Source organism: Zootoca vivipara, chromosome 7, assembly GCF_965207765.1.
Source record: "Zootoca vivipara chromosome 7, rZooViv2.hap1.1, whole genome shotgun sequence".
NCBI classification, from domain to species: domain Eukaryota; kingdom Metazoa; phylum Chordata; class Lepidosauria; order Squamata; family Lacertidae; genus Zootoca; species Zootoca vivipara.
The window spans coordinates 6707358-6732842 of NC_142590.1; the positions used below are offsets into that span (position 1 = coordinate 6707358).

Consider the following 25485-nt stretch of genomic DNA (forward strand, 5'->3'; position numbering starts at 1 on the left):
CCCCAGATGGCAGCTCTCAGCAACTTTATATGATGTTAAATAGCAAAAGAGACAAAATGCACCCTTGTGGGACCCCATAGCCCAAAAGCTATGGAGCTAAGCAACATTCTTCTGATACTAGTATCTGATCATCATGCTGCAGGTAGGAGCAGAACACTGTAACAGTTTTTCCACCTCCCTGAGTCGCTGCAGAAGAACACATGGTCAGCCACTGAGAGCCTAAGGTGAACCAACAGGGTTGCATTCCCCCTGTCTCTCTCAGTCTGGGTGACTAAGGCTGTTTTGGTGCTGGCCTGAAACCAGACTAGAATGGATCTAGATAATCTGCTTCCTCTGACATCATCTGGAGTCCAACAATGTCTGCAGGGCACCACATTAGCAATTGCTGGTCTATTCTGACAGGCAACGAGAGACTGTCTAAAGTCTTGGGCAGGAAAATCTCTCTGACATCCCTTTTTGACTGGACATGTTGCACATTGAGCTTGGGACCTCTTGCATGCAAGGTGCATGCTCTACCACTGAGTTATACAAAGCATCCTCTATTGTTGAGCGTACACATCATCTGCAGGGCTGCAGCTGTATAGATACATTACTTTAATGCATAATGCTTGCTATTTAATAATGTGATACCTATCTCAACGCACCTTGTGAAGAGATGGTCTTTCTCTTCAGCTTTTGCTACCTCCAAACCAAATGTGATCTTTGAAGCTTAACCTCGAAGGCTCAAATTCATCAGAAGAACAATACATAACCTAAAATGGTGCAGCTTGAGGTTGTGTGTTGGGTTGAGTACTTGCATTTTTTTAAAAAAGAGGATTTCCCCCCCCCCTGCCATATGTAGTCTTAGACATCTTCCCACTGGTAAGGACTTTAAACTGAAATACTGTAGTCACAGTAAAATTTGTTTTTATTAGTTCTATGCAGGATTTAAATTCCCATGCGGGGCTTTGGGTGGGTGGGGCAGGGAGACACAGGTGTCAGGGTTTCCATAAATGCACTGGGGTTTGCCCCCATCGCTGCCCTTCAAAAAGATGGCCCTGAATGTCAGGATGTTGCCTGCCACCAGAGCCTGCAATAAGAAGTGGCAGTTTGGAACTCTCCCTAAGACACACACTCTGACAGCCTTTTGACACACACACACACACACACACCCCACTCTATTAGGGTCTGCTGTCCATGAAAAGAAGAAGCTGGTTTCAAAGATGGAGGCACAGTGTGTGTGTGTGTTTTGTTTAAAAGAAACATATATCTGGCATATAGTGTTTCAAACTATTGCATTTTTTGCATGTGATTAATGTGAGAGTTCTTTAATAAATTATTCTGCTAAATTACATAGAAGCTTATAACATATTTACAACAACAGGCAGCTTAGCCTCCTGTTTCATGTCTGGAACTGTCAAGTCTGTATGGAAAAGCAGAATATTTTGTAAATTGTCAAATATGCCGACAAATTAGAGAATGATGCTCTTGGTTTTATCTGACAGTTTGTAGGATTCCTCCTCTACGGAATGATCAGGATCAATGTTTGGTTAGAGGAGAAATAAAAGGCTTTGTCTGTAGTTTGCATGTGAACAGGAGCATGCTCTGTCAAAGAATTAACCCCTTGTGATCCTGGCATATTCAGCCCCTTAACATGGAGCCATCCCAAACATAAGTGATACTTCATGTTGCTGTACCTTAGTGAGTTCTTACTGCGCATGTATAACTGATTAGTGCCTATGAGTAGCATGGCTTTTACTGTTTACCAACTTTCTCAGCCAGGTGCTTTGTTTGGCTTTAACATTTTTACCATGTAGACATTTTAGTAGAGATGATGTCCTGTTGTAGAGGAGTATTTGAAAAGGAAAGTGTGTGTGAAGTGTGACATCCCAAGAAAAAAACCAACTTCTAGTGAAAAAGGGCAGCATATGAACTCTTCAACTGACATTAGTTTTCCACATCATTCTGAAGTTTTGAGCCAGGAGGTTCTGTGCATTGAAATTTCAACTTTTTTCTTTTTCTTTGGCATTCATTTGCTTAGCTTGGGGCAGTTAATTAGAATTCTCATTAGCAGGAATGTGTCTACTAGAACATGGCTTGAAACCCTGTTCAAATGATCAGAATAGCAAGCCTTTTAAAATTCAGTACTGAAATGGATAGGTGGAATGCCTTCCTCTTATAAACAATGGGGGGAATCCTCCTAAAATGCATCAAGGGTAAGATATGTTTCATAGTGTGGAAAGTGGCAGGCTTTTGACAGGGAACGAAGGGTTGTAGGTAATGCATGGCTACGTTCTGTTGCCTTTGGAGTCTTCTACTTGTGGAAAGACGATATGTTTGACATTTAAGACCCATTTGTGCAAGATGCTCTCCTGCTCTCATTTTTCTGCCTGTTTCTTGCTATCTTGGCTTAAAACTCTTCCTCCTTATTTTGTAGACACTGCTCTCCTGTTCACTACTTCTTCTCTGTCTTTACGTCTCACCACTGGGCTTCTCTCAGTGTCTGTTTTCCCAACCTCCATCCCAAATTCCAGCTGTATATCTACAACCAATTGGTCAGGTAACGTTCTACCTTTTTCAGTGGTAGACTCTTTGATCGAGCATGCTCTGTTCAGTTTTAACCGTACATGACTAGGAGGCTCTTCATGAATTGGATGGATTTTTCACAGCTCTTACCTGGTAATTCTGTAGATGTGACTGGCAGTCTTCTGCCTCTCTTAGTTGCCCAATGCATAACTTAGTGTTAGAGAACAATGGTTTAGGCAGAGATTCTGAGATTTAATTTGTCTTTTAGCACCTCCCTTTCAGCTGAGATCACCAGTTTTGAGATTTTTAACTGTATATAAATAAAATATATTTCAGTTGCAAAGTGTCAATTATTTGCTTTTTAAGCTGATCAGACTGATTTGAAAATAATTCTGGTGCCTTCTATATGGCCACATTGGTTGAAATTTATCCTGCTCAAACTAAATTGCTTATAAATGAGCCCAAATCAGAGTTAGGAATAATGATGCAATCTAACCAAATGTGCTTCTGTTTCCAGTAATTGCATCTTCCACCAAATAATGGGGGGTATTTTCATGGTGGTCTGATTTTTAAAAAGGCATGGATACTAGGATTAGCAGAGGGAGGTACAGCAAGCAAAGATTGTTGACTTGCAAAAGCCATGTGGGAAACAGAGACACAATATAGTTCTGGACTCTTTATTTCCTTGACACATGATGACTGCTTTGCCTAGCTCCTGTTCTTAGAGGGTTTTTAACCTATGTTTCCAATATTTTCTCTCTAATTATGAGGTTCAGACTTACTATTTTTTTAAAAATAAAAGTAATGTGTCTTAGGTTTTTACTTAGCACAAGACTTTAAATTCATTTCTTTCTCGGTTGAAAGACATCAAAACGGAGAAAGGATGCTCCTTGGCACCAGATCCTCCTTCTGCTTCTAACTTGGAGAATAGAGACCAGTGGGATCATGAAATTTCCAGTGTAATAGAATGGAAAAAAATCAAATGATCAGAAGCAATCATCACCCCACTGTATGTTGGGTTCTGACTTATGGACCTAAGCCTTTGGCACGTAGAACAATAAGCTTCCAATTAAAGCTTTGCCTGAACATCTCTATTTTAACTGCAGGAGAACCCAAACCTAGATAACAGCGTAGGGCAATTGTTTAGGTATGCTTTTTTAGCTCCCATGGAAAGTGTGGTTTCCATAAGCTGGCTACCTGGCAATTGACACTACTGTGGTTTTAGGTTATCTGACTTCCACCCATAGGAGCCCAATCCCTAGGAGCCGAGGTTCCTTTCCCCCCCCCCCCCCGAAATATTTGAGGGGGCTGAGCCCCCAAAGTTGATGGACATTGCCATTCAAATGTGTTGTGCCACGTCTTGTTATTGATTGGCATGTGTTGTGCCACGTCTTGTTATTGATTATGCCCCAATATTTTATTCACGTTGGCATCTGTGCACATACCTGAGCATTTGGTTCTCCGTTGTCAAATTTCCTTTTTCTGCTAAGGATAATTAGTGAATAGTCTCCTTAGGAGGAGATCCCCCCCTTGTCCCAGTCTTCTGCTTCCTTTTGTAGTATATGAAACTTGAATATTTTGGCTTTGTTGCTTAGAACTTTCAAAAACTGCTAGGAAAGAAGTTCTGGAAATGTAATTGATATAGCTTTGTGTCGAGGTTTATTGGAAAGTCACAGTAATAATTACCTTTTAAATATCTACTTCAAAGCTTTCTGGATAATGTTTTTGCGGTCTTCATTTTGTGCCCCATTTATCAGAGGATGATGTGGTCTGTCTCCAGGGGGCACCATTTATGCTACCATTAAACAGCAATTATTTATTAATTCATACATACATACATACATACATACATACATACATACATACATACATACATACCACAATAGGGAGGCACTATTCAAATGTTTTCTTCCACCAGGGTTTGGCTACTTTTGTGTTCACTATTTGTATTTCTTAAAGCCCTGTTCTCATGGTTGACAATATTTCAGAACTATCTGTTTCTTCAATCTCTTGTAACTTGGGACAGTGGGAAAATGTATGGCTTTGTGGAGAGGTGTGCATTCCATCTCAACAACTTCTTTCCAGAAGATTACATTGTGATGTTCTGGGCAATAGAGTCTATTGCAGTTCCTGACACAGTTTGTTGATGAGATAGAAATCCTGAATTCTATAATTGTTTTCAAAGCATCAGATATGGAGGTGAATTGCTGTATTGCTAGCAATGCAGTTATATTAAATTGTAAGCCTAGATTTACAATTATCTGTTACTTCAAATAATCTAGAATTTATTTGTAACATTCTTCAATTCTGTGCTGCTTGCTCTTGGTTCTGTTGAAAGATCAACCTGGATGGGAACTCCCCCCACCCGTTATATTTTAGGGCAGGTTGTGCAGAATTATGTGACATGTATTAACTTCTGCTGCCTCCTCTTACTTTCTCATGTATTCTTGTTGTACTGAATTAGCAACCATGATACTAATTGGAATATTGTTATTAAATAATGTACATTAAGCCAAACGTGTTAATGGAGGGTCAGGTTCCTTGTCTCCTACACTTCATGGCACTTGTAACCAATTTCTCACTGTTTTGTTTGCCAGGTTCTTGACAAAGCGAGAACAAAAACTGATGAAGCGTCGCCAGCACGCTGAAGAACTGCTGCAATGGAAACGCCGCTTAGATGCAGAGGAAGAAGAGATATGTCAAATAGAGAAGCAAGCCCTGGCTGCCTGGGACATGGAACTGCTTAAAGCAAAAGTAAACAGAAAGGGGGCAGGAGACCAGAAATCTGATGCAAAAGGTACAAAAACGAGAGGGTGCTTTTGAGAAAACCTTGATTTGGCTCTGATCATGGAGGAAAGACTCATGCAGTTGGCCCAAGTCACAGGAGCAAGATGATCCTTTCCTGCGACATGGGATTGCACCACAGTGGAGCAGCTCTCACATCTTCCAGAGATAGATAGTCTGATCAAAGGGTTATGCCCATTTCACATGATTATTAGACAGATTCTTCTTCTTCTTTTTATAGCAGCCACCACTCAAAGGGAGGAGATCATCAGTTAAGCATTGGTTTAGCTGCTGTGTGACGGTTCTTGGTAGTTGTCTTTTTTTTCTGGAGGGGGGAGAATACTTGGTGTACAGGGCCGGCCCTATGGCGAGGCTGGGTGGCGCAGGGCGCCAGGGCGCCCGCCCGCCAGGGGGGCGCCACGCAGCTGCGCCCGCCCGCCGTGCAGCAGCAGCGGCTGCGCGCTGCGCCCACCGACCTGGGAAACAGGGCGGGGGGGCGCCGGAGGGATCCGTCGCATTAGGGCGCCAGAGGTGCTTAAGACGGCCCTGGTGGTGTGCTGTACTTGATATAGCCTTCTGCACGGGTGGCGCTGTGGGTTAAACCACAGAGCCTAGGGCTTACCGATCAGAAGGTCGGCGGTTTGAATCCCTGTGACAGGGTGAGCTCCCATTGCTCGGTCCCTGCTCTTGCCAACCTAGCAGTTCAAAAGCACAAAGTGCAAGTAGATAAATAGGTACCGCTCCGGCGGGAAGGTAAACAGCGTTTCCATGCGCTGCTCTGGTTCGCCAGAAGTGGCTTCATCATGCTGGCCACATGACCCGGAAGCCGTATGCCGGCACCCTCAGCCAGTAAAGTAAGATGAGCACCGCAATGTCAGAGTCGTCCACGGTTGGACCTAATGGTAGGGGTCCCTTTACCTTTTTACCTTTTCTTGAATGGTTGATCTTGTCTTGAACTATTCCGGTTCGTTGCATTTGGTGAAGAACTAATGTCAGTGCTTTGATCTGGCAGGATAAAGATGGTAACATCCACCTTTTCCTTTAAAATAAATTGGGGGAAATTGAGAAATTGCACTCTGTGTGAAAAATGAAACATTAAAATTCCAGTATCAGTCTAAATGGCCCCAAATGTAGTGAAAATTCATGGTTAGCAGCATAGCAACTTTGTTTATTCCGTATTGGAAGTGAGGTATATACCACTCCCATCAGCCCATCACCCATTCCCCCCCACCCCCCCACCCTCTGTATATATATAGGGTCTGACACTTCTGTTTCTAGTGTATCTGAAGAAGTGTGCATGCACACGAAAGCTCATACCAAAATATAAACTTAGTTGGTCTTTAAGGTGCTACTGAAGGAATTTTTTTAATAAAATATTTGTAACATTTAACTGAATCATTGTCAGATACATCTCATTGGACTGCAATACCTCAAGCATCACCTCTCCCCATATGAACCAATCCAGACCCTGCAATCATTATCTGAAGTGCTTCTTTATGTGCCTTTTCCGCAAAAGTTTCGGAGGGCGGCAACATGAGAACAGGGTCTTTCTGTGGTGGCTCTCCGCTCGTGGAATGCTCTCCTGAGGGAAGCTCACTTGGTGCCTTTGTTACGCACCAGGCAAAAACATTCCTTTCCTCCCAGGACTTTGGCTAATTTAATAATCCATGGTCGTTTAAACTGGGGGGTGGGTATTGCTTTTGTGTGTTACTATGGTATGAATTTTGTGCTTTTATATTGTAAATATCCCCATAATCCTCAGATGAAGGGTGGTGTAGAGATGATGATGATGATAAATTACTAATTACAATTGCTTGTTGTTCAATTGTGCCTGTGATCTTTGCGTGAGGATTCATTAATTTTGTGTGTGTCCCTCACCTCAATAAAGGGGAATTAAATTTGTAGTCAAAACATTTGCATCATCTCTGTATGCGAAGGTGGCTGTAGTTATTGCTCTACTGACTCTACTCCACTGTCTTTTCTCCCAGAAATAGCCAGCGAGGATGACTTTTCAGTGCCACCATGTTCTCACCTGAATAATGAAAGTTCTGTCCCTGAAGAACTGGGCAGTGTCGCTGTTGAGAATTGCCCATCAAAGATCTCTGAGGACCAAGAGCAGTTGGAAAGCCTGGATCAGAAACTTACTGAAGAAATTGTTTATGAACACGTTAGTGAACTTGTTTATCACTGTACTAAAACCATGTTGCACCACGACTAAATATTGCATATAGCTTGTTTTCTTCTTGGAAGAAAAAATAGCGTTAATATTCTGATTTCAGCAACTTGTAGTATATCTAATTAAAGGGCTGGTTAAAGGGCTGCAGATGGAATTCTCCTAAAAGTTCGTAGATGCTTAGCAGTTTGCTGTAACTAAAGAACTATGACCGGAAAATGCTTTCCATACTTGTAATTAGTCTATTCCAAATGATTATCATGATGCATGTTTCCCACCCACCTCCCATGTGAATTTTACAAGCAGATTACTTTCTTCCCTCTTTGAATAGTCTCCATCCAAAAGTAGCACATCCCTGTCAAAGCAAGAATCTGGCAAAGGAACCCACAGAATTGCGGAGCAGCAAAATTTATCTACAAAATCCCAAGATGTATCTTACAGTTGGTCCGATGAATCTTTTTCCATGACTCAGTCAGGTAGGCTTTAGAGATTCGGGTTTACAATCTTGTATTTCAAGGATAAGCCACACTCAACATTTAGGCATTAATACAGTATTTCTTTCTAAAACTGTTATATAATATTGCTGGGTAAAGTACATATTGATTGTTTCGGTTTAGGAAGCTTGTTCACTATAGCAGTGTTTCTCAACCAGTGTGCCGCCAGATGTTTTGGGACTACAACTCCCATAATTCCTGACCACTGGTCTTGCTAGCTAGGGATGATGGGAGTTGTAGTCCCAAAACATCTGGAGGCACACTGGTTGAGAAACACTGCACTATAGTAAGTGTCAATGTCAGTCTGTCTTCTACATGCTCCCCCCCCCTTGTGCTTTTTGGACTAAATCTTTTAAAAAAATAGGTGTGAAGGTACGTAAGCTTGAAAAAGCTAGGAATTCTACCAAAGTTCCGTTGATGAAATCAACATTACCTGGGTGCCTAACTCCACTGAGCTTCATTGATATATGAATGGGTTTGTGAAGATTGCCACATTAAATATTAGCTTACTTATGCATCACCATCAAACTAGGTGGAACTTTACATGATCAAACAAGAGAAGGCCCTGACTCAAAAATCATATGATCAATCAATTAGTAAAGCAGTAAAAAAAAAAAGTAGTACTACGCATTTGTCTCTGAAAGTATGAAAACTTTCCTTATCAGAAACTGCATCTGATCAAAGTGATATTGAAAGCCGGATTCAGGCTCTGCAGGATAAGTTACGGAAGAGAAAGTCTGTTGTTTACCAGCTGAAAAAGGAGCGGAAGAAGAGGTACAAGGAGAGACTGAAAGCCCAAGAGGCTAGTTTGATCAAGCAGTTAGAGGTAAGGATAACTTGAAAGAGGTGTTTTAAATAGTCGTGGAATCTATAAGAAAAATCATTTTCTCCTCCAACTTGGTAGTAACAGTGCCACTGTTTCCATGTTTCCTTTTAAAATGCATAATTTTAAAATAGTAATCACAGCTTAAAGGTTGCAGTTTTTAAAGATTCTATAGTCTTGGTGGTGCTGGCAATACAAATAGGGAAGAATAATGTTCTTCCTGGGTACAGTTTAGTTAATATACAAAAGCTATTTGTAAATAAAAAATATTTTCAGTTATAGCATGCTATATTGGCATATGTTCAGTAAGACTGTCAAGGTAAACTTAATTAAAATGGAGCAAAGAGAATTTTCACAAGAATCTCATCCTCTGTTTATACCGTATTTTTCGCTCCATAAGACACACTTTTTTCCTCCTAAAAAGTAAGAGGAGCTGTCGGTGCGTCTTATGGAGCGAATGCATGGTCCCTGGAGCCGGATTGCCCAGGGGGGAAAAGCAGATCCTGCTTTTTTTTTTAAAGGAAGAGCTGAAGGCTAACAAGAGAGAAAGAGGGAGTTGAAAGGAACCCGCTCAGCAGCTGATTGCAAGAGATGGGGAGGGAGATAAGGGACGCTAGCTCCCTTCCAGGCCCCGCCCCCTTTCCCAGCCCTCCATTGTTGAATGTTCTGCAGAGGAGGCTGCAGCCACATATGACTGGCTGATTAGATTATCTATCTGGAAACTGTAGAAATGGCTCCCTTTCCTTTCCTAAAGAAAATGCAGAACTGTGAGTTGAACCCCATAAAAACACGATTTTTTCCCCTTTGCAAGGTAAGGTCAGCAACTTTGAGCTGGTGCTCAAAAAAATGGAGCTTTCCCCCTTTGCAGAAAAGCTGCACAACTGTGAGCTGATCCACCCCCAAAGGGGGCTTTTCCCATTTGCAAAAGAAGCTGCACAACTTTGAGCTGATGCTCAAAAAAGGAGCTTTCCCCCTTTGCAGAAAAGCTGCACAACTGTGAGCTGATCCCCCCAAAACAGGGCTTTTCCCATTTGCAAAACAAGCCGCACAACTGTGAGCTTATCCCAAAAAAACCAGGGCTTTCCTCCTCTAAAAATTAGGTGCGTCTTTTGGTCAGGTGCGTCTTATGGAGCGAAAAATACGGTATTTGTTCACTGATTTTCAAAGTAAGAATTAAAGTTCTCAGACTTTCCTCACCTCTTCTCAGACTTATGATGAATTCATCAAGAAGACTGAAGCAGAACTGAGTTGGGATCTGGAGGCAACGTCTACTGCTAAACCTCAAATTAAAACCCCGTCTTCAGCTACTGAGAAACCAAAGATCAAGTCATCTCCACTTAATAGGTAATACAGTTGTCTTTCCACATGTATGCCATTGTATATCTCAAAAAAAAGTTTCTATCTCTTCCAGATACCAAAGTTAAATTTGTTTGTTGTATCACACTGAGTTGGAGATTAAAACTTATGGGGAGATCTGTTGTTGTTGTTTTTAATGCCCTGGCCAAATAGCAAGTTTTGGCCAGGTTTTTTTTTACCTTGTGTCTTTAGTGTCTTTAGCGTATCACACTTTCACATACTTGTTGGTTTCCCATTGATTTTTTAAAGGTCCGAATCAACAAAAAGTTGGAAATCAATAACTGACTCTGAACGTCCCAGAGTGTCCTTGGAGTCCATTGCAGAGCATGTTGGTACGTAGCTTGAAAAACAAATGCTTGCTGCTGTTGTCTCTGCTGAAACCTTCCTGGATTTTTACAATATGCAAACTGTATGAGGGGTGTTGTGGGTAAACCATATCCAGGACAAATGATTCTTCCTTCTTTGGGGCTATAGTTTTTGAAAGTAATGTCAATTCAATCAACACTTTCCCCAATAATTAATTGTAACAGGGCCTTCACCGCCTTCACTGGTTCCGATTTAAAAGAGAGGTAGAGCTGGGTATCATCCACATATTGATGGACACCCAGCCCAAACCCCCTGATGATCTCTCCCAGCGGCTTCATGTAGATGTTAAAAAGCATGGGGGAGAGGACAGAACCCTGGGGCACCCCACAAGTGTGAGCCCAGGGGGTCTAAGCACTCATCTCCCACCACCACTTTCTGGGCATGGCCCAGGAGGAAGGAGCGGAACCACTGTATAACAGTGCCCCAAGCTCCCAGCTCCTCTAGACGGTCCAGAAGGATGTCATGATCGATTGTATCAAAAGCCGCTGAGAGATCCATCAGAACTAGGAAACAGCTCTCACCTTTGTCCCTAGCCCGCCGGAGATCATAAACCAGTGTGACCAAGGCAGTTTCAGTCCCATGATGAGGCCTGAATTGGAAGGGATCCAAATGGTCTGCATCTCCAAGCATGCCTGGAGTTGTTCAGCAACCACCCGCTCAATCACCTTGCCCAGGAATGGAAGTTTTGAGACTGGGCGATAGTTGGCCATATTGGCTGGGTCTAAAGATGTTTTTTAAGAAGTTGGCTTAATGACCGCCTCTTTCAGCGGGCCTGGGAATGCTCCCTCACAGAGGGAAGCATTCACCACCCCGCAGAGCCCATCGCCCAGCCCTTCCCACCTTGCTTTTATTAGCCAGGATGGGCAAGGATCAAGGAGACAGGTGCTTGGTTTCACGCGTCCAAGTAGCCTGTCCACATCCTCAGGGGTAACGGATTAAAATTGATTCCATGCAATTCAACCAGACAGAGCTCCAGCACTCTCCCGCCCCAGCCCTGCTTCCATGGTGGTGTCTACCTCATTCCGAATCTGAGCGACTTTATCTGCAAAAAAACTTTGCAAAATCGTTGCAGGAGATATTGGGGTCTTTATAAGGACCGCACTTCTGTGCAGGTGCAGAACACACACGCGGCGAAAAGACTTCTGGGGTTGTCAACTTCGGAAGTCGAAACCTTCGGAAGTCGAGTTGTTTGGTTGTCGAGGTACCACTGTAAATGAAAAACCTCTTGACTGCACAGTTGTTTAGCCTGGCCATCAAGGATTACACTTTTTCATTACAACACAAGCATTATTGACTTAACTGCTTTAATAAGGTTAAATTGCAAATGTTATACAAAATGATGTAAGTCTTTCATGTCTTTATTCCCACCCCACACCCCAGATGCTGCTTCTCATGAGAAATCTGTGTCTGCGTACACCAAGAAATTCATTGAAGCAGAAATTCAGACCGAGGAACACTCCCGAACAATATCCTCATCTGTACACTCCACAAGAAAATCTAGAGCAGAACCTGGTGGTTCATTGGAGAGTTTGGCCTCATCATCTCTCTTCAAAGACTTAGGAGACTTAAACAAAGCATCCCATGTGTCACAGGACAGGTTTGAAGATGCAGAGAGTTATGATTCTACTGTTTCCACTAATAGATCTGTGATACAAGAGGAAATTGAATCTTTAAAATCAGAAGAATCGGAAGCAGAAGTTTCTCAGAAGGTTTCTGAAAGATGTGATGCTTATAAATTGGACAAAGAGCTGAAGAGTTCACCTCCAGCTTCCCTAAAGGCAGATGTATGTCCTGAGGCTGAGCTGTTGGGAAAGAATCAGATTGAGTTGGCTTTTGTTGAGAGAAAAACTGAGATGCGAAAGGAAACTAACAAGGGTGATAAAAGTGCCTTAACAATCGAATCCTCTCCAACGTTGAGCAAGGAACTGCTGAAAGGAGATGCCTTGGTTTCAGAAAAGATTTCCATTTGCAAAGAGCCAACATATTCAAATGATTTTGAAGTGTCTTCCTCAGGAACAGAGATGTCAAAAGATGAGACACCTCTTACTGAATATTATAAGGATGATTTTGACACATTTTCATTGTCCCTTGAAAAAGACTCTATGTCACAGGGGGAGAAATCTTGCTATACAAAAACGCCTAGGAGTAGTATTGGAAGTGATGATGAAGTAAGTGAATGCCTCAGTGATAAGTCTTCGTCTGTGGCTGGCAGTGTTCATTCAGAGAGATTATTAGAACTGAAGTCACCCACAGAATTTATGAAAAGTAGGGAACGCAGTGATGTGGAAGAGGAATCTGCTTATGTTGATTCATCACTTTGGGTTTCCATTTCCAAGGCAGAAGAAGAAAACATTTTGAAAGGTTTCAACATTGGTGACAGAGTTCTTGTGAGTAATGTCCAGCCAGGTACGCTGAGATTTAAGGGCCTGACAGAGTTTGCTAAAGGCTTTTGGGCTGGTGTAGAGTTGGACAAGCCTGAAGGAAACAATAATGGCACTTACAATGGCATTCACTATTTTAATTGTAAGGAAAAACATGGTATTTTTGCTCCTCCACAAAAAATTTCTCGTATTTTGGAAAGTTCCAATAGTTTCATGGACACAGCTGAAAACTCTTTCTGCAAGCAAGAGCTAAATCACCACAAAGTGGATCAAAATGAAAAAGAGAATCTTGAAGAGGAGAGCGAAGGAAGAAACATAAGTAAGGAATGTCCCCAGAATAGTTCTCCAAGAGATGCATCTGCCGTAGAGGACTCACCTGCAGCTGAAGATTGTATAACATTTGCCTCTCCGCTCTTGGACTTGCTGACAAAAGAAAGAAGCCAATTAGAAGCACAACTTAGAGTCCCATCCCAAGAGGAGGAAGAACTGATCGAGCAAAAGGAAAAAGTTGGCTTGCTGGCCGATAGCCTCCTGCAGGCTTTTGTGAAGGACACAGTTGATGAACTGCAGCAAATCGGGAAGGTCAAGAATGAGAAAATCCAGTGTAGCAATCAAGACCTCTGTTCTGTCCAAGAGAAAAGATTGCAGAGCATTTTAATTTCTGAACTGGATGATGGCGAAGAAGTTTATTCTCCAGATATGTATCCCAGGCCTGTAAGTACAGTCAATCTCTATTGGGGAGGGGGGGAAGACTTCTGCAGAGAGCTCTGCAAAACCCTTTCCAAACCTTCTCGCCTTTCATTTCAAGCTCTGGTTGTGGAGCAGACTTTGGAAGCATATGTGATTTTGACAAAAGGATGGGGCAACCCAGCTATCAATCATGTGGCATCACAGTGACATAATATGATAGGTGGATTACCTGTCGAAGTATGCCCACAGGTTCCAGCCCCTGGAGCTAAGAAAGGTTCTCCACTTCCAGTCTAGCCATTGAGTCTTATGACTGATGAATGGAATGGGGCTTATCTGGGGCTGATGCCTCCTAGATTCCACTGTGTATCAAAATGTGATGTACACTATAGGTGGAAACCACTACTGTTCTGAGTAGCAACCACTTTCTTTTTATTCTACAGGAAAGCCCTGTGTGTTGTGCCAGTGGTCAGGAAGAGCTTGCCAAGAGGCTGGCAGAACTGGAGCTTAGCCGGGAGTTCCTGGATTTATCGGAAGATGAGCAAGATTGGTTTGAAGAAGACTTTGGCTTGAGTTCTCACAAACTCATTCAGAAGGAAGCAGGGGACGTGGCTGAAACAGAGCCCCCCAAAGTGCCTTCCAAGCCATGTGAAGAGCTATTGGCTGTCCCACACACTGCAGAAGAGGTGGAGGAATTGGTGCATGCCGCAGCTGAGGAATTATGGAAGTGCAAAAAGCTGGGGCATGAGATCCAGGCTTTCAGGCTCCCCAGAGACATAACTGATTCCTCCAGAGATGATGACGTTGAAGCTGTTAGTGAACAGATCTATAAACAGGTACATCAAGAGAGACAGTTGGGATTGTTGCTCTCAGATCCATGTGAAAAATACTTAGGAATCCTTTGGAAAAGAAGGAATATGCTCTTTTGGCCTCCAGCTTTATGTATTTAGTTATTTAGCTAATACATCTATCCCACCTTTCCTCTAAGAAGTTCCAGGCAGCTTCCATGGTTCTCCTTCCTGCCCCAATTTTATATTTACAACAACCTGTGATTAAGCTGAAAGGTAGGAAGCAGCCAATGGTCACCCTTAGTCCAACACAAAGTTAGGGGTGCATGCAGGGGGGTTGTGTAGGCGTGAACTAGAGGGGGACCATTAGAAAGAAATTCTAGGTTGTACCTCATCAGGAAGACTCACCTTCCACATTGAGAGACATGCACCAGAATAGCTGTGGTCACTATGCAGGTGTAATTATAAATCACAGACTGCATATTGATAGTCCTGGAGATACACCGTCTGAAGCTATTTTTATTCTACATTCTTTTGTTTACCAAGGCTGTGTTTGACTTAACAAGAGAGATTTTTGAAGAGATCTTTGCAGAAGATCCAAATTTGAACCAACCCATGTGGATGAAATCCTGCAGAATTATTACTGGTTATTACCATCGAGTAAAAGATCCAAATGATCTAGAGGAGATCAAGGTAAGAATGAAGCTGTTAATTTCATTTAGGGACTTGGCACACTTCATCTGAAAGCCAAAAAAGTTGTATAGATAAAGCTTATCATTTTATCTAGAATTTTTTAAAAAAACAAGCCATGACTTAGTGTAATCCTAAGTGTGATCCCCTCCATTTGCCAGTTTGCACCTATGCCCCATACAATGTTTATTATCTTTTAGTTATAGCAAGAAGACTTAAGCTCTACCATGAATACATGGCTGCTCTGACCTGTATTCTGCAATGTAAAACTGATGAGCTTTATGATTCACAAATACGTTTATAATAGTTACTGCTGCAGTTAGGTATCAAGTTGCTTTATTGTAATTGAACTAGCACAATTCTGAGAGTCCTTCCTGGATAGTATGTTAAATTTCACTGCATTTTAGTTTCTGAGGAAGAGGTTTCCTAAAGAATATACTCTTGTCACCCCTTGAGATGACTATTCATAGCGAATAGGATTTATCTATGTTTAACTAACTATATCAGCCGACAGCACATTTTCAGAATTTCCACAAGGATGACCAAGGAAACATGTTATATCTTCTATTGTACATCCCATACCCAACAATACAGAATTCTTCATTGGATATCTTCCACCTATGAATTGTGCTGGTAGAGAGGATTCTGTGAATAGGATATATTTCTTTCAAATATATTTAGCTCATTTTTTTATACTTTACCCTAGTGTTTCATAGCAACGGAGGTGCTAAGACTCTTAAATTTAAAGAAGGAGCCAAACCACAAAATGGAGTGGCAGAAAACGATGAAATTTGGACGCAAGAAACGTGACAGAGTGGATCATATACTGGTCAGTAGATATTTTTAAAATTAGTTGCTGAAACATTTACTGGATCAAAGGACAAGGGAGTTCATCTGCTTATCAACAAAAATAATTTGCCCTTCTGTTCTTATACTGAAACTCCTGGACATGCTCCAACCAAAACTGAGCACATAGTCTAATGGGTTTTTAGGCTATAAGGGCTTAATGGAATCTACAAACTCCAGAGCAGAGCATTTGCTTTGTATTAACTTCATGAGTAGCAAGAACCCGGTGTTTGGGGTTGCCTTGCTAAACCAAGCCAAAAATTGTTGCCACCAGCTTTGTCTTCCTTCTATCCTGCCTTGATGGAGACAAGCACTTTCATTCAATAGCAGCCAATCAAAACACACACACACACACACCTGCAGGAAAGAGAGGTGGGGAATACACCAGATTCACGAGATGCTTGATGGCAGTGTTCAGAACACCCATCACTGTGCAGAAGCCAACAAAATCACAGCCACCCTTTCCTGCTCCAAAATAGAAAAGTGTTGGGGGTTTGGGCCCTACATGTTTAAAATGATCCAGGTGTCTTAGCCACAAAGCTATCAAGCTACTTTCAGCCTTCTTTTCAAGGAAGGGGGAAGGGAGAGGATTCCCATGCAGCTCTTGGGACAATTCTCCAACCATCTCTTAACTATGATGTTAGAAGGAAGGCACACTGTGCAGAGTAAATACTGAAGCCTGGCAGGTAATTTTACTACAACTGGCCTAAAGCCCTAGTGTGAAGTGAGTGTAGTCACTGGCAAGCACAGGTTATTGCAATATTTTCAAGTTTACTTTCAAGCTGTTACATAAATGATGACTATATTATGTTGTTCATAATACAGCGGTGCCTCGCTAGACAAATTTAATTCGTTCCACGGGTCTTTTCTTATAACGAAAAAATTCGTCTAGCGAATCCCATAGGAATGCATTGAAATTTTTTTGAATTTTTTTTTTGCCCATAGGAACGCATTAATTGAATTTCAATGCATTCCTATGGGAAACCGTGATTCGCTAGACGAAAACGAATTCGTCTAGCGAGGCAACCTCCGCTAGAAAAAAACCTTTCGTTAAGCGAAACTTTCGTTAAGCAGGGCATTCGTTAAGCGAGGCACCACTGTAAAACACTTGTGTTGATTTCCTGAAGCCTGTCCTAAGGTGGGAGGAAGCAAAGGTAGCTGCAGGCTTTTATAAGAACATGCTTGTTCTAAATATGTATAAAGATCTGTGTTTAATACTAGGAACTTTCTCTCCCTCTGTCCCCTCTAAATTCTAAGACGCAGGAGTTGCATGAGGAAGAAGCTCAATGGGTGAACTATGACGAAGATGAGCTGCAGGTGAAGATGCAACTGGCAGATGGAATTTTTGATGCCTTAATTAAAGACACCGTTGATGTCCTTCACCAGATTAATGAAAAACACGAGAAGCTGCTGCCTGTCTGACAGTCTTGTTACTGTAACAAGGAACCCCAAAAACCACTCACAGAGGTGCTAACTGGGTTAGAGCACGAGTTATCCAGCAAGGGAAACTAAATAGTAAACATTGTTCTTCATTTTAATAACTCCAATTTATTAAAGGGGGAGATGTAAAACCATATTGTACTCCAGTGACAGAAGCTATATTTTACTTGGATGTACTGAGTGAGCTGAGCTGCAGAACCAGTTTGACAAGGTTACTTACACAGACATTTACACACATGTTTCGTATCTGCAGGGACACAGTACACAGGGAAGAAGGGTCTCCCCAAAAAGGCTCCGCAAAAAATCAAGGAAAAACTCCAATTGTTCCTTGATTTTTTGCAGAGCATTTTTGGGGAGACCCTTGTTCCCTGTGTACTGTATTCTGCAGATACAAAGCGTGTGTGTACTGTGTCTGTGTCAATATACCTGTCAAACTGGTTCCCAGGCCAATTTCTGCTACCAATCACACCTCCAGCTCAGCTCAGTAGATTATAATTACAACCTTAACACCCTGTAAACTGTATGGTATCCAGGGTAGTCCCTGTGTATACCAATGTAAATATGTTTGTTAATTTGAGATGTACTTTAAGAGAATAAAAACTGTAAATAAACTGATTTATAAATTATCAAAATAAAAAACTCTTTTTGAAACATGATCCTAATTCTCTCTGAGTGGTGCATGCTCTAGTTATCTCTATTTATCTCTAGTTATCTCTTATCACTCTATGTGGGCCTACCTTTGAAGATGACCTGGAAACTACAACTAATCCAGAATGTGGCAGCTAGACTGTTGACTGGGACCGGCTGCTGAGACCACATAACACCAGGCTTGAAAAACCCAGTACATTTCTGAGCACAATTCAAAGTGTCGGTACTGACCTTTAAAGCCCTAAACGACCTCGGTCCAGTATAGCCTTCTCAGTAGTGGCACCCGCCCTGTGGAACGCCCTCCCACCAGATGTCAAAGAGAAAAACAACTACTGTACCAGACTTTTAGAAGACATCTGAAGGCAGCCCTGTTTAGGGAAGCTTTTAATGTTTAACAGACTATTGTATTAATATTTTGTTGGAAGCTGCCCAGAGTGAAAAAAATTTAATTTGTGTTCAGCCTGAGACACAAATCTTAGAAAAATTTTTACCACTGAATCAGAGCAAATTGTGATTGGGTTTTCTCCAGATTGACGTTTTCTCCGATTTAGCGTTTGAGAGCGGGTTTTCCAGGGGAACGTGGCGGAGCAAAGGCAGAACCGCTTGGACCCGTGCTTTCTAGACATGGGATAAGCAGAAGTGTGGACGAGCTCCAAGACTGGGTAGATTCAGGTTAAAAATGGACCCTGAGCTATGCAACTCACTGGGCTCCCCTCCCCTTTGAAACTTTGTCCCCCTTGCCATCTCCCAGCCTAACCTACATGACAATTTTAAACAGTTATCAAAAGCAGCAGAATTTAAAAACGGATATACTGACAACTTAATGCACATGCCTGGGTAGCTTTGCTGAAACAAGAATGCCACAATGAAACGCTGGACTCCTCACAGATGCCCCTTGCATGATATTTGCAAGAGTGCACGTTCTGTAGATCGAAGGGCCAGTGATCTAAGCATACTAAGACCTTGAACATGACTTGGTAGCAAATCAGGTCTTTAAACAGGTGTAAATATGGTGCTGGACTTTTCGACTGATTCAAGAGGAGACTTCCTGTGCTTTTACATAAATTCCAAATTCCAATGCAGCAGGACAAACATCACTGAGACTTTCCCCCATTGTTTCCAGCTCTCTCCTCAAGGGGAGGCCAAAGAGGCTTGCCGAACTCCAAACAGAGAGCCCAAATAGAGAGACAAAACACTTTTTATGGGGGAAGTTTTCAGCAAAGGCGTTGGCTGGTCCCCTTGCGGGATGCGATGCCAAGTGAGATCAAGTGGCCACTGGCTGCAAACATGCCTGGAGATGCAACAGTGGCCACTAGTGTTTCCACCTGCCTTGGAATGTGTCCTGGGTGGAAACCAGCTACGTACTGATTCCATCTGGGTTGGAATTCTGCATTGGTGGGGTTTTACTTTATGGTCAGATCACATCAACAGCACTACGGCAGTATAGCTTAGACCCTCTTTGAAAACGTAGCATGCAGCAAGCCTCTCCTCCAACAAAACTCGCAAGGAATTGACAGATCAACACCCATCTTAATCTGTCTTGACATTTAATTTCTAGAATAAGAGCTGGCAAGAATATGGGCAAATGGTTCTTAGAAGCAGAAGAGGATATTTAGGAGAAATCTTGACTCAACTGCTTGGGTCACCTCCCTGTTTCAGAGACTGGCCAGATTTCCCCAGACCAGGCATCCCCAGACTTCGGCCCTCCAGATGTTTTGGACTACAATTCCCATCATCCCTGACCACTGGTCCTGTTAGCTAGGGATCATGGGAGTTGTAGGCCAAAACATCTGGAGGGCCGCAGTTTGGGGATGCCTGCCCCAGACAATGAGAAACTCTGAGAGCTCTCAGGAATCTGTCCTCTCAAGGTGGAACCATTTTAATGGGTTTTTCCACCTTAGCAGCAGTTTAGGGTGGTTAAAAAGGCTAAACTCTGTATTGTTCCTTGCGCCATGAAGCAACGCTGGAAACTGTTGTTACATTCAGTTGTATGACTCCTTTCTGTTGCTAGCCACACCTCTTCACTTTCAATATATCTCTTACTCCTTCCAGCCCATCTCTTAAAGGAGCCCTGTCCACAGGTTTGTCTGACTTCTGCAACAGATTCACCTACCCACAGATTGTGGCAGAACCACATGGAAATAAAGACAAAGAAAGATGGCTTTTGACCAGCAAAGAGCCATGAGGGAGGGAGAGAGAGAGAATGAGTCCCCCTCCTCCCTCTCCAGGCCATTTTATTATAATTAAGATGGCACCCAAGATTCAAATGCTCCAATAAGATTCTAGTACAGTGAATAATTAACAAAGCTATCCTGAAATCCTACCCCCTTCTCACATTACCCTGATCGACACTACAAAGCATGTATACACGAAGGGAGGGGAGAGAGGAAATTCAAGGAGGAATTAACAAGTCAGGAAACTTCAAGGAAACAGGAAAAAACAGGATTTACCACCTCTGAGAAGTTTGCCAGGAAGAAGAGAATTGTAAATGCCCCCATTAGGCCAAACAGACACCAAATGTTTAGGACAGCTGGAAGACAAATGACAACAGATGCTTTGTCTTTTGAACCCAGACTGAAACGTGATTTAGAGGGAAAGAGAAATGGAGTTTACCAGCACACCAAGGAATTTATACCAGAAATCAAGCATTTCGTAACCCAGGTGGAAAAAGTCTGTCCAAGAGCCAGGGGCTCTGGACATCCTTCTCAACCACACACGTGGTTAAAAATTCCTGATTTCCTACAATAAATCCCTGAAATATTATCCCTACAACAGATCACACTCTTTTTGCCCAGTACAAAACACCAAACCCATGGTCTGCTAGATGTACTGGATACTAGATTCCATTTGAGAGACTTATGGTTGTCATGGAGGCCATGAACCCCATGGCTGTTTTGCATCTCATGTATTGCTTGCGGACTTCTCACAGGCGTTTGGTTGGCCACAGTGAGAACAGGATGCTGGACCAGATGGGCCTTTGGCTATCTACAACAACAACAAATCTTTATTACGTTCTCCGACCAGCACAGTAAATTACCATTGCATCATCAAGATTAATTTTAAAAAAATAAACTAAAATAATTTATCTAAAAAGGATCAGCCGTCATTTGATCTTTAGATAATATATAAAAAGTTGTTTACAATATAAATTAAAAACGGAATCTTATCTAACTCTGATCAAGAGTTAATTTGAGTGCCTCCTGTATAAGTGCATCGGATTTTAATAGCATTGGTGCAAAATCTTGCCACCATGGCGGTGACATATGGGTTGGAATCTGAAAGGAGCCATTTTGTATGGTATTCTTCGGATCGTCCAGGGAGCTCATCAAGTATCTTTGAGATAGATTCATTTCACAAATCTCTATAAAGAAAGCAACGGAAGAATACATGATCAATGGTCTCAACTTCTCCAGAATTGCACGGGCAGAGTTTCTTCTAAGGGGATCCTTCTAAACTTCCCGTATAAAACAGCTGAAGGCAGAATGTGATATCTGGCCAGAGTGAACGCCCTTCTGTGAGATGGTATCTCAAATATTCAGCTGGAAGCAACAAGTATCTTCGTTCTTCCGGAGTCGGAAAAAGGGGGGACCTTATTTTGTTTGGCTATCTACATCACCAGCATAGGGACAATGAACTTGTCCCCCCCAATACTGCCAAACCCCAAAGTTTTCTGACACAAGCACATGCAACACTCATTTCCCAAAATAAAAAGGTGTGGTGTCTACTCCTTTACACACTTATGCGGCAGGAGGAGGAGCTGGCTACTGAAGCTGCGCTCGGCTCGATGCTTGGCCCAAGTTTTTTTTTAACATGGGGGGCAGGCCCACTCCCAAAAATATTGGGGGGGAGGGTTGGGTCCCCAGGCATTGCCCTGCACATAAACACCACAGCTGTAAAATCTTTGTACTACGTTTGATGTCTGTAAAGCTTAGGTTCCCTCTTGTTGGCCTCCAACTCTCATCTACTCCTGTCACCATAACCATTGATCAGGAATGATGGGAGTTGTTGTCCATTGACAACTGGAGGGCAGCAGGTCTCCCTGATTTAGATTTTTCTTTTCTTTTTGCTCTCTTTCAGGGTGATTTTGTAGCTTTTTGTTGCTCGTGGAGGCAGGGGGCAGCCAGTCATGTTTTACCACCTGGGGCAAAATGGAACGGTGCTGCCCTGTGTGCCCCCTGCCCCTCCTTGCTGCCCCTGCCACCACCAGCCCATTACCTCGGCTTCCGGGTTCTGGAGAAACTTAATCCGATTTTGAGGGGCTCTTATAATCTCTCACTAGAACACAGAAGCCACCGCAGCCCCTTCTCCTTGCTTTGGGACCCCTTGGATTCTGCCACCTGAGCTAGCTGCCTCAGTCTGCTTCATGAATGGGCCGACCCTGTACTTTTGAAAAAAATTAAGTCATTGGCTCAGCAGCATACCTGCCAAGTTCCTCTCTGAAAAATAAGGGACCGGACCGAAAGTAGCATACCGGAAGTAGAGCGACGGCCATTTTGGAACTGGGCGGAGCATGCTCAGAAGTGACTTTTGATTCTGCTTTGCCCAGTTCCAAAATGGCCGTCGCACCAGAAGTCGCGCTGCAGCCATTTTGGAACTCGGCACAGCAGCAGCAAAAGTCGCTTCTGAGCATGCTCCGCCCAGTTCCAAAATGGCCACCGCGCCAGAAAAAAACCGGGGAAAAACAAAAAAATCTGTTTTTTCAGCTGGGGACAGCTGGAAAAATGGGGGTTTCCTGGGGAAAACGGGAGACTTGGCAGCTATGCTCAGCAGGGCTCCAAAGCATATGCTAGAGCAAATAGTTCACTTCAGTGTCAAGGTGATGCCTGCACAGAGCTTTCACCAACACAGAAGCAAATGAGGAAACCTTTCTTGACTTTCAGGAACTCCCAACTGCGCAAAAAGCTGCTGTGTCGGGAGCAGCGTTAGGGCAGAGCAAGAGAGTGGCACTCCTCTAATCTGCATGGTTACTCATCCCCTGTCTCTTGGAATACCAGTTCCATTTCTCTCTGCCAATGGCTCCTTCCTAAACCAGTATTCTTCACCTTGTTGAAACACAGGGCCTTAAAGCGCGCAAATCGCAATATTCTGCAGAATGCGGAATTCCTGCTCTACAACAAAGCACGTGGACTGATACAAAACCAATGTATTCTTCCGAGGGTTACACTTATACATCCCTTGTCCAGAAGCTTGCTTTTTTTTGTTCTCTGATTAGGCTGCTGTGCTGCTGATGTTCCTCTTTAGCACTGACTTTAGTGTGCAATCCTTTCCTGGCCTCAGCTGAACTATTTGCTGTCGCCTTCATGGGCATAGGCATGGGGGGCAGGAGGGGGCAATTGCCCCCCCAGAAGCAGGGCCGCTGGCCAGCCTGCCCCGCTGCCCACTGCCGCCCGGTGCCGTCTCCCTTCTAGCCGGCTGGCTGTGGGGCAGGTGGAGGGAAAGCCAGCCAAACGCTTTGCGCGGCTCTGGGGCTTTCCCTCCACCCACCCCATAGCCAGCCAGCTAGAAGGGACATCTCCTTTCTCCCTTGCTGGCTGTGGGGTGGGTGGAGGGAAAGCCATCTTTCCCTCCACCCACCCCGGCGATCGCGGAGGGGGAGGAGGGGATCGGAACAGCCCGATTTCGGGCTGATCCTGGTGCCCCCTCGCCCCTGAACGACCATGGCTTTCCTTGCCCCACTGTGGCCCCTCCCCCTGTGCCTTGCCCCTGCGCCTTGCCCCCCCCCCAATTTTATTCCTGGTCGCCTTCCTCATGGTTCTATTGCAGACGAGATCCCGGAATAATTATACTGTGTTCAAGTTCCTCGCCACTTCATCTCTGGGAATAGTCCGTCCTTTTATGTCTGCAATACTGTTGTGTAACTCAGGAATGCCCCAGAGGCATCAGGAGTTCGGCCGTACTTTACAGCCACTTAGTTTTGGTAGAGCAGCTGCTGCCACAGCCAGCTGCGGGAGGTACCGTAATACCGTAGTTTTGGCTTAGCCTCTCGGTGGCTTTTGGAATTCTAATTGCCATGCAAAAATTCTGCCTTCCTGCAGCAAACAGAACCTGTCCGCACTGAATGGCTGGGTGGAGCCCTGGGACGTTAATAAGCCTAGGAAATAAACAAAGCCATAACAAGCTGTGTTACCAACAGTTAACAAGTCCCAGGAACTCATTGGCTGGGAGGAGCTGAATGCTGAGGGATTGATCAGGGATTTGCCTGTGACCCAGAGTTTCATTGCTGCTCATGGTCTTCCAGTGCTTCAACAGAGTGTGTGAGACAGGAGGTGTTATGATTATAGGGTTTATGGCCCAGCCGACTGAAAGTGTGTGTGTGAGTTGGCTCATGTTCCAGTGGGTGAGCGTTACAATGAGGGAGAGATCAGGACCAAGGAGGATACCGCTGACAGATCTACAAATATGCAGTGACTAAATTTAGCCGATTGTATGTCACAACCTTCGTGCAGGGTGCTCTTTTAAACAAAAAAACACATGCCGCAAAGGTGTTGAAAATATAGCATAATGGATGTTTTGCGTATGTGTATATGTTATTAGGGGATTGCAGATAAACGCAGTGAGAATGTATGTGTCAAGAGGAGTGTCTTTGCAGGGAAATGTTTTAGAGGTGGATCAAATGTTTTGAGGAGAGCTGGAATTGACTCAAGAATAAGAAGTCAAAGCAACTTCTACCTCACCGTCAGAAAATGCCTAAGGAAGTGAATATTTCTCTTGGAAGATTTACCACCAAAGGGCACTGAGCTGTAATTGGCCCATGGATAAGATGGAGAACACCCGCAATCTATTATTTAGGTAAAGGTAAAGGGACCCCTGACCATTAGGCCCAGTCGTGACCGACTCTGGGATTGCGCGCTCATCTCGCATTATTGGCCGAGGGAGCTGGCGTATAGCTTCCAGGTCATGTGGCCAGCATGACAAAGCCACTTCTGGCAAACCAGAGCACCACATGGAAACGCCGTTTACCTTCCCGCTGTAGCGGTTCCTATTTACAGTATCTACAGTACTTGCATTTTGACGTGCTTTCGAACTGCTAGGTTGGCAGGAGCTGGGACCAAGCAATCTGAGCTCACCCTGTCACAGGGATTCGAACCGCCGACCTTCTGATCAGCAAGCCCTAGGCTCAGTGGTTTAACCACATCGCCACCTGGGTCCCCAATCTATTATTTAGGCAACTCAAATGCTTTCTTGTCTTGAAGCGCAGTTTCAGGCTAGCCATGACTGAAGCAGGACACCGCAGGAGGTGGAAGTGCATGCTATGTGATCCCATATGGTCTGTAGGGCTGGACTATCTCTGATTCAAACTGGGCATCTGTGAATCCACAACTTCTCTTGGTCTCCACAGGAGACTTCGCTCCATGATGATCTCCCTTCCTTCAACCTCAAGACACAAGGCAAGAATCTTCCTTGGTGTCTTCCACATAGAAATGAGCGCCTTAGGGGAGCTATTCTGATCCTCCTGTCCAGAGGATGGAATGGGGCAGAAGTTCAATTCAGTTCACATTTAACA

At 43.5% G+C, this 25485-nt stretch overlaps 1 protein-coding gene across 9 annotated transcripts in view; it reads left to right on the forward strand.

Annotated features, from left to right (window-relative positions):
* The window catches only part of CEP350 (centrosomal protein 350), a 58716-nt gene extending 40727 nt beyond the window's left edge, over positions 1 to 17989 (forward strand). For 6 of the 9 annotated variants that reach the window (XM_035121771.3, XM_035121770.3, XM_035121773.3 and 3 more), the window contains 12 exons: positions 2417 to 2539; positions 5103 to 5302; positions 7278 to 7456; positions 7794 to 7938; positions 8622 to 8782; positions 9987 to 10123; positions 10385 to 10467; positions 11882 to 13596; positions 14013 to 14405; positions 14904 to 15050; positions 15754 to 15876; positions 17151 to 17989. In XM_035121771.3, the coding sequence (XP_034977662.2) occupies positions 2417 to 2539; positions 5103 to 5302; positions 7278 to 7456; positions 7794 to 7938; positions 8622 to 8782; positions 9987 to 10123; positions 10385 to 10467; positions 11882 to 13596; positions 14013 to 14405; positions 14904 to 15050; positions 15754 to 15876; positions 17151 to 17315 (3571 nt within the window). In that variant the 3' untranslated portion in view covers positions 17316 to 17989. The remainder of the gene's footprint in view (positions 1 to 2416; positions 2540 to 5102; positions 5303 to 7277; positions 7457 to 7793; positions 7939 to 8621; positions 8783 to 9986; positions 10124 to 10384; positions 10468 to 11881; positions 13597 to 14012; positions 14406 to 14903; positions 15051 to 15753; positions 15877 to 17150) is intronic. The other 3 variants (XM_035121772.3, XM_088673707.1, XM_088673708.1) reach the window with 1 other exon arrangement.
* The last annotated feature ends 7496 nt before the right edge of the window (positions 17990 to 25485 follow it).